Source organism: Notamacropus eugenii, chromosome 2 (genome assembly GCF_028372415.1).
Source record: "Notamacropus eugenii isolate mMacEug1 chromosome 2, mMacEug1.pri_v2, whole genome shotgun sequence".
NCBI classification, from domain to species: domain Eukaryota; kingdom Metazoa; phylum Chordata; class Mammalia; order Diprotodontia; family Macropodidae; genus Notamacropus; species Notamacropus eugenii.
In genome coordinates this window covers 67,737,634-67,746,574 of record NC_092873.1, presented here as the reverse complement: position 1 = coordinate 67,746,574, position 8,941 = coordinate 67,737,634, and the positions used below count along the sequence as shown (strand labels likewise).

General features: G+C 53.9%; 1 protein-coding gene across 8 annotated transcripts in view; it reads left to right on the top strand.

Moving 5' to 3' along the window:
* The first annotated feature begins 386 nt into the window (after window positions 1-386).
* Window positions 387-8,941, top strand: part of USP40 (ubiquitin specific peptidase 40) — a 58,645-nt gene continuing 50,090 nt past the window's right edge. For 5 of the 8 annotated variants that reach the window (XM_072640718.1, XM_072640720.1, XM_072640715.1 and 2 more), the window contains exons 1-5: window positions 387-494; window positions 2,689-2,907; window positions 5,060-5,127; window positions 7,788-7,943; window positions 8,418-8,582. In XM_072640718.1, the coding sequence (XP_072496819.1) occupies window positions 2,709-2,907; window positions 5,060-5,127; window positions 7,788-7,943; window positions 8,418-8,582 (588 nt within the window). In that variant the 5' untranslated portion in view covers window positions 387-494; window positions 2,689-2,708. Of the gene's footprint in view, window positions 495-1,067; window positions 1,158-2,688; window positions 2,908-5,059; window positions 5,128-7,787; window positions 7,944-8,417; window positions 8,583-8,941 lie in introns of those variants that run through there. The other 3 variants (XM_072640719.1, XM_072640717.1, XM_072640716.1) reach the window with 2 other exon arrangements.

Below are 8,941 nucleotides of genomic sequence, written 5' to 3'. Positions count from 1 at the left end.
TTCCCTTCTCTGAACCTCGGATGACCTCTAGCCTACCGTCTGGCCCCCTCAAATCTCTGGTCTTACACGGAGCCTTGGGAAACTGAGGGCACGTTTGGTCGCCACATGGCGACCCCCCAAGAATGCCAGAGCCAGGGCTCTTTTCTCCAGTGGGCACTGCCCAGTCCTTTCCTCTAGGAAGGCCCCATCTAGAACGAGAGGGATGCTCCAGGCTTCTGGATCCGCTATCCTGCTGCTCTAAGTAAGGCTTCACTTTCCTCTTCTAGTCCGGTAGGGGGCGGCAAGGAGGCCTACAGACTACAACCCCCACCAGGCTCTGCGAGACGGGTTCGTGCTTCTTCCGACGCGAGGCGCGGTGCACTGTGGGAGGTGTAGTTCGCGCGCAGGCGCATGGGCCGCCGAGGCGACCCCCGCACCAAAATGGCGGCTCCTTGCCGCGCCCTGCTCGTTCGCTTCCCGTTGGGGTCGTGGGGCCGGGGGGCAGGTCGTTAGCGGTGAGCGGGCCCCGGGGGCCGGGGGTGGGGGGCAGTGGGGCGGCCACTCTTGAAGGGCTGGGGCTGTACTGGGGCTTCTCTGCCGCCATTCTTCAGGCGGAGAAACTGAGGCCCAGAGCGGAGAAGCCCCTGGTCCGGGGTCTCCAGTCAGGGTCCACGCCTCAGAGCGGGAAGAGCCTCCCTTAGAGGCCGGCCTAGGGGCTGAGCTTCCGGGGAGGGATTGGAACCCATCTCCGTGACTCCCCCTCCCCCCCGGGGGCGGGTTCGGCCTGGCTGGGGGAGGGGCGTCTCTGGGCTCGTGGTCTGTGTTTGGTGGGGCCAGAGGGAGGGGGCTGAGTGGGAGGGTGGGGGGCGGAGCCGCCTCTGAGTCACGTGGAGCAGTCCCCCCTTCCGGGGGCCTTACACTGAACGTTACAAAGACATTGAAACATTGTTACCAGGCTGTGTGTGGGAAGCCCCGCCTGGCCCCGGGAAGGCCCCGGGACAGCCCCGCCCCCACAGTGCCCCAGTCTGGGGAGAGAGGCCCACACTGCAGAGCAGCACACTGATGCTGGAGTGGGCTTAGAGCCCGAAACTGGCCTAGAACCCAGGCCCGAGGGGGAGGCACCAGCAGCCGGGAGCGCTGGGAGGAGGAGGGAGAGCATTCCTGGCCCCGGGAGGAGTGTATGTGTGTGGTGTGGGAGGGAAGTGGTCAAGTAGAAGTCTGAGAAGGGAAGGGACCTGATACCCAAGGGCTGTATATTGGATCCTGGGGGCCACTGGGAGCTGCTGCAGGTTATTGAGTAGGGGCTGAGGTCACACCTGCCCCTTTTAGGAAGAACCCTTTAGTGGCTGAATGGAGGAAAGATTGCATGGGCAGATTCCTGAGGCAGCCTGGCTTGATGAGGGGAGGGGGCAGAGGAGAAGAGAGGAGGGGTCCTGAATGGGGGCAGAGGAGAGGAGGGAGCCTGAGGTGGAGGGGCAGGGGAGAGGAGAGGCCCTGAGGTGGGGGGTGCAGGGGCAGAGAAGAGGAGGGGGCTTGAGCTAGGGCTGGGGCAGAGGAAGGGGCTTTTCTTGGAGGGATAAACCTTGCTTGCAGATAGGATGTTTGGGTATGCGATCAGTGGAGAGTTGAGGATGGTAACAAGATCCCAAGTGTAGATGACTAGGAAGACTGTGGGACCCTTGACAGTCATGGGGAAATTGGGAGCAGGAGAAGGTTTTGTGGAAAAGACAGCGAGGTTTGCTTTGGACAGTTGAGTGTGAGATGCCAATGAGCCATCAGCTCTGAGATGTCCAGGAGGCATTTGAGACTCCAGATTTGGACTGAGCAGAGAGGGGGTCACTGCATTGAGAGGTAGATGAGCCTGTGAGAGCTGAGGAGGTTGAGGGAGGTGGTGTGCAGGGAGTGGAGAGCTGGACTGGAGCATGGGGGGCATACACATTTAGGGAGCAGTGAGCCAAGGGCCTCCAGGCCTCATTTGAAAAAAGAAGGAATTGGATTCCGTCTCTGAAGTCTCTTGAAGGTCTAAATTGAGGACCTTCTGATCATGTGGGAAATGTAGGTGAAGGGGATTTGGGCCCCTCTTGCAGTAGCCAGGTGAGGTTGCAGATGGGCCGTCTGTAGGATGTTGGGTGGGAAGTGTCCTCAGTTTGCAAGTGGAAGATGTTGATGCCACTGTGGTGCCCCCAGTGCCTGGCACAGTGCCTGACCCTACTACCCCTTGGCCTTTGTTGTGCTCCATCATCTTGTGCGCTTCTCACCCCAGGATTAGATTTCTTGGATCCTTTCCTGTCCTTCTTATGTCCCATAATCCTCAGGCACTCTCTTCCGTCCTTCACATAGGAGGTTCTGAGCCAGGGTCACCATTGGAGCAACCCTGGTCTCTGCCATCTTGCCCTCACAGCCCAGTTCTGGAAGTCTGGTGCCCTGATCCCAGCCCAGAAGCTGTGGGCTCCTAGCAGAGGAGGGGGTGAGGTGGGATTGCCTGCGGCTCTTCCAGGACTTTGTGAGAGGGGCTTTAATGGGGTTAGAGAGGTGAGGGACCTTGAGGGCTGTGTGGTCCTAGCTTCTTCCCTTTACCCCTAAGAAAAGGGCAGATAGTGTCTTTCTAAAAGAAGAATTGAATCTGCACGTTTTCCTCTGTTGAGGCGAGGGGTGTCTGGGGGAAAGGCCTTTGCAGAAATGAGTGGTAAATGGCCCTGTTTTTCGAAGGGTAACCTGGTGCCTTCATAATGTTTGGGGACCTGTTTGAAGAGGACTTTCCCTACATCTCAGAGAATCACATCGAGAAAGGGCCAAAATCCAAGTGTGTGGATCCAGAGCCACCGCCCCCCCGGGGTATCACCAACCTGAGCGGCATCCAGAACCAGGGCGGGACTTGCTACCTCAACTCTCTGCTGCAGACTCTACATTTCACCCCAGAATTCCGAGGTAGGTGCCTTACAATTGGCTTTAGATAAGTGGACCATGAAGGATGCTGGCCTCAGAGGATCTGGCTTCCAGTCTCGCCCAGGTGACCTTAGGGGAAGGCCTTTCATCTCCCTTGGCCTCAGTTTCCTCCCCTTTAAAATGAGGGGGTGGGTGGGAGTGCCTCTGAGGCCCCTGCCATCTTCCCATTCAGGATTCTGTTCCCAAGGACAGAATGCATGTCTGCATTTTTGGTGGTCTCTACTAGGGCAGAGTGACTGTCATATATTATTGAGTAAATCAGACCTTGGCTTTCACTGTTAACATAGGGCAAGTACTGTAACATATAAGGTAAGGCAGGGCGTCAGCATTGTGTCTGTGGTGAGTGTTTCTATAACTCTGCAACAAAAGGGAAAACAGTCTTTCTCTCCTGATGGACTGTCTCAGGGTGGTAGGGGTCTCAACACTAGGAACTGTCCAGACCGAAGCTAACCAGTGTCTCCAGACTTGAACCCCCTATGTGGTTCCTGGGTGGCCGCTGCCCCTGCCTCCGAACTCCAGCATGGGCGTGAGCAGACAGCAAAGTAAGAGTCAGCAGGAAGAGGGTTTAGAGTTTAGGGTACTAGAGCGAGTGGGATCTAGACAGCAAAAGGCCTCCTTGTCGCTGTCCAGCACTGATCCCTCCGCAGCTCCCCCTCCCCTGCTGCAGGCTTGTTCTCCTCAGCTTTGAAGCAAATTCTGGGAGAGCCTAAAACAGCAGGGATTCTACTGGAGTGTCTTCTAGGCCCACTGTTCCTGAGAGGCTTCGCTGGGGGGCACAGGGCCCTTCAGGCACAGGGGCCTTCACCTCATCTCCATCACGGCTACTTCTCCAGACCTCTTCTCAGCATCGAATAGAATATAGAGGATGACAAAGGAAGCCCAAAGGGAGGCAGAAATCAGGATGGATTGACCTGTGTACCCCCCCCACCCCCACCTGTTCAGGATTCTGGGCCTGGAGGGACCCTCAGGCCCTGCTCACCTTCCTTGTTGCAGAGCTTTCTAAGGGGGCTTCCTTTTGTGCCTCATAGTTTACAACCAGAGCAGCTGTCCCCAAGGCCTTGGTGGGCCTTTGTACTACTCTGTCCCCTTTCCCTCCGGATGCTGCCATAGCAGTCCTCTGGGAGCTTGCACACCCCTACACTCTCACTCATGCGTGCACACACACATCATGCACATACACACGCACACCATGCATATACACACAGTCACACTCAGTCGCATGCACACACACACATACTCTCACACAGACATTCACTTGCACATGTGCATACACATACTCATATGAACACACAACACATACACACACATACACATACACTCACTTGTGCACATGCATATACTCACACACACACATCTTTGTAGGCCTCAGTTTCCTCCTCCATAAAATGAAGATAATGATCGTACCTATTTCTCAGGGTGCTTGTGAGGATAGAATGAGAATGAGATGACATTTATAAAACCCTTCACAAGTGTTGAAGCACTTTCATGTGTGCTAGGGGTTAGCATCACTTCCAAAAAGGGAAGCCCCATCTCATGGGATTCCACCCACATCAGGGGGCTGGAAGCCAGGCAGAGTAACCTGGTAGGAAAAGCTTGAGTCCCACTGTCAGAAGCCTGGTGTAGCTGCTGCTCAGCTATTACGGGACTGGCCATTTAAGCTGAAGGTCCGTAGCCTCCTAGATCTCAAGCCATTTTGTCTCGCCCTCATATTGCAGAGAAAGAAACTGAGGCCCCAAGAGGGGAAGGGACTGGAGGTTGGGATTCCTGCTTGAGTCTTGGAACTGGGCCCCCCCTCCCGCCACCTGGGGCTCCTCTTCCACAAAGGGATTTGGGGACAACCAACAAAAGCTGTCTTAACTCTTCAAGCTCCTGAAAGAGAACTCTTCACCCCTGGCTCTGCTGCTCCCTTCATAGATGTGTGAACAGCCCTCACCCTCTTATTTCCTCCATGTGCATCCTCACTGCCTAAATGTCATTTTCAGAGTGTTTTATTTTTTAAGTTGAGTCTCTGTGCCACACAGAGGCTACGGAGGAGGAGACCTCTTCCCTTCCCCACCCTCGCCGCCAAACCCATGGATCAAACAATCTGGGGCTCCAAGGTGACCTGAGGCTTTCATTTGCCTTTTCTTTGTAGAAGCTTTGTTTGCTCTGGACCCAGAAGAGCTTGGATCCTTAGAGGACAAGGATGACCCCAATGCGAAGGTACCAGAATCTTCTCTAGATTCCCCAGGGTCTCCCTGATTCTGTCACACAAAGCACTTGGAAGGAAAGGAGGTCCGCAAAGAGGACAGGCTGCTCCTTTTCTGAGCAGCCACATTGATTTCTCCATCCTTACAAAGAGTGTCCCTTTTGCCCTCTGCAAGAGTGATCGCCACACTTAACTGTCCATCCCTAGATGACTTTGTAAATTCAACCTGGCTAAACATGCCTTGTCTTTTGTTCCAAGCATGGTATCTTTAGAGCCCAGGTCTCCCAAGTGGGAAAGATAAACATTTCTGGATTTTACCTCTTTGCCAATCAGGGTGTCAGAGGCACAGAAGTAGATAGTGAGTTTCTCTTGCTTTTTTATTAACTCTTAGTGAGTTGGCAGTGGATCTGAGAAAGACTCTCAGGCATTAGCATGAGGGCATCAAAGTAATGTCACTGAAGGGATCACAGTGAAAGGCCCCATTGGGCTGGGGAGGCCTGGCCAGAGACCCACTGGCAGACATGTGGCAGCTGATCCCCCAGAGCTGATGGAGTAGGTCAAAGAGAGAGCACCATGTCACTAAACAGCCAAGGTTGGGTCCAAAACCCTAGCATTTCATGGAAACTTGGGCTCCTTGCCAATGAGGTAGCTTAATGCAGCTTAGACCTTGTTTGCTTTGTAAAAGCAGGCCCCTCCTAGGCTTCTCCCAAGGGCTTAGTTACTGAAGAACCAAAAGGGCCAGAAGGCTCTGTCCATCCTGGCAGCTGCACTTCACTGGGGTTGATGTAATCAACCTGACACATAGAATTGCAAAGCTGGACGGGACCTTGGGCACCCAATCCAGCCTGAGTCCCCCCAAAGAAGCCACTCTTGGACCCCTGTCAGGTGGTTTGTGAGAGGAGGGAGGCCCATTTGGACAGCAGGTCATATGAAAACCAGCTGGGGGTGGTCTCAGGACTGCTGCAGGCCCACCGAGTCAGCTTGGAACATGGCAGCCCAAAGCTACTGTCATTGTAGGCAGCATCCAGGCTTTGGGAGGTGACAGTCGGCCATACCCTGCTGTGGTTAGATAGATTCACAAGGAGGAAGGATGTAGACAGATTGGAGTGTAGTCACAGAGGACGTGAGCGCTGCTTCTGAGCATCTTGAGAGTTTGGCCTGGGACTTAGCAGGCATGTATAATCATGATTCTAACTTCTGAGCTCATGGGGCCAAGGGGGACTTGTGTGTCCTGGGTGTGGCTGGTGCTGTCTCGATACCCACTCCCACCTTGTGTGTTACACACCACCGCTTTCAGCCTTCACGCAGGTGTGTCTTGGTTCATTGCAGAAGGGAGACCCCTGGCAGGAGGAGCAGCATTTATGGAAGTGAAAACTAATCCCATTCATAGAAAGTGATAAAAATGTCCTTACACGCTGAGACCACATCTTAGTGATATTTGCCTCTCTGAGGGCAGCTGAGCACATTTGTATATTGTAGAGGTAGGGGTATGGGCTGGGCTTGGGTAAAGGGCACTCACTGTACAATGCCCGTTGGTGCCCACTCTACAAATTAGAGGCTTAGAAATCTGCCCACAGCTCTAAGAGGTCATGTGAGTTGCCAGCAGGGCTGGAGCCCAGCTCTTTTTCACTGTGAGTCTCCTCCATCCCTTTGCACTCCTCATCATAGGCCTCATTCCAGGGAGAGCACAGGGCTACCAACAGCCTGCAGCAGCACCGTCTCCAACTCCCTTTTATACCTAACAGTTTGTGGTGAAGCATTGCAGTCACTGATTTAGTGGGAACTCGCCTCTCCCCTCCTCCAGGAGGGACCCCTTTGCAGGGGCCTTGGGGGAAGGGCGGCCTGGTTTCACATGGCTGGATGAAAGGGCATTTAATGACTCGGGGACACTTGTTCACTTTGGTGATCAGCTCTGATTTTACTGGGGTCTGCCCTTACCCCCCGAAAAACTGTCCCTTGTTTCTGTTCTTTATAAGCTGATGGATCTGAAGAAGGCATTGCCCATTGGCCAGCTCTCTGGTGGTTTCGTTAGCCTTGGCCCGTGAACAACATACTTAGCTCATTCAAGGTCTTGAGCAGGAAGTGAGCCTGGCTCTTCCCAATCCCTAGAGGCCCAGAGAGGGCACAGGGAGTGGGTGGCTCAGCTCTCCCCCAAGGCGGTTCGTTAGAGAGCAGAGGGCTGGTCAGAGCCACATGTGCATTTGATGAATGACTGGGGGAAGGAGCAGTGTTCACCACCTGCTGGCCAGGGCCCTGCTTCATTCAGGGTGGTGCTAGAATGACTAGGTCTCAGGAACAGCCAGTGCTGACTCCTTCCTCCCTGTTGTCTGTTCTTGATGCTGACTCTGAGGGGAGGCCTTCATTCCCAGTTGGTCATAGCTCATGGTGCATCCAATGTCATTGAGCTCAGAGCAGGCCGAGAGGTTTGGATTGCTTCTCTAGGGAAGGGCTGAGCCCATTGAGTCCAGCCCTGCTCCTCCCCATTTTACAAATGAGAGGTTAAGTGACTTGCTTGCCTGGGATCTTGGCTAAACTGATAAAGTTATTCATCACGTTTTGAAGCTCAGACTTGAGTTTTGCTTGTGACCCCTTAAGAGTTTTCCTACTCACCTAGCGTAGGGACCTGTGGATCATTCTGGTTTGGGAGGAGGCCTTTCCTTAGTCTCCCCAACAGATCTGGGACCTAAAGGGAGGAATGTGGATGTCGTCTGTCCAGGTGCGAATCATCCCTTTGCAGTTACAGCGATTGTTTGCTCAGCTCCTTCTCTCAGACCAGCAGGCAGCATCCACCACTGACCTCACCGACAGTTTTGGCTGGAACAACAGTGAGGTATGTAAGTGCAGGGCACATGGAGCGCCAACCTTTGCAGCCTGCTCTAGGCACTCTAGGCACAGCATGTCCAGAAGGAGAATAAGGGACAGTGTCTGCACGTTGTGGGGCTTCCTCTTGTGGCAGGATGTCTTTGGCTTGTCACTGGAATATGTTTTGGGCTTCCCCCTAAGGCCTCCTCTGCCATGCACTTTGTTACCAGATGACTAATTCATTAAAGCAGGTCCCCTAAGGCCCTCTCCTGCATGCACTTTGTTAGCTTTTTGGTGGTTGCTTTAAGTAGTTGAGTAGGAGAGTTGCAATTCTTTCCCATTTTCCTGGGATTCCCCCTCCGTTGTTTGATTTGTGACAGGCATTTGCCCATTCTGTCAGCTCTGTCTGAGAAACCCCAGTGTGAGAGGTGAGCATTGTGGGTATGTGGGCAGTTCTTCATGACTTCAGGCCAGTGACTTTATGACTCTCCCTGTTTTGCAGGAAATGAGGCAACATGATGTTCAGGAGCTGAACCGGATTCTCTTCAGCGCCCTGGAGAGCTCCCTGGTGGGCACCTCTGGCCACGACCTCATTAACCGCCTCTACCACGGGACCATTGTGAACCACATCATGTGCAAGGAGTGTGAGAACATCAGCGAGCGGCAGGTGGGTCTGCCTCATCACTGATGGTCCTGGCCAAAATATCCTCAGTGTCTGAGGAGTCTCTTTGGGAGGGAGGCAAAGGGTTGTTGAAGCAGGGTCCTGATGGAGGAGCTGGCCTGAGAGGGCTTCTGGGAGTCATAAAGCTGACCGCCCTTTACCCCAAGATAGTTGATGAACCATTTCGGTCCTGCTGGATTGCTAGGGAACTATACCGTCTTCCTCTTGGTAGATGAAGGTGAGGCACAGGTACAGAATAGGGCATGCCCTGTCAAAGGGCATCAGGGATGGAGTGATGGACTGTGTGTCTGTTTTTGTAGCCCTAGGCTAGGCATGAAGAAGAAGCTGTGTGGCCCAGGGGGTCA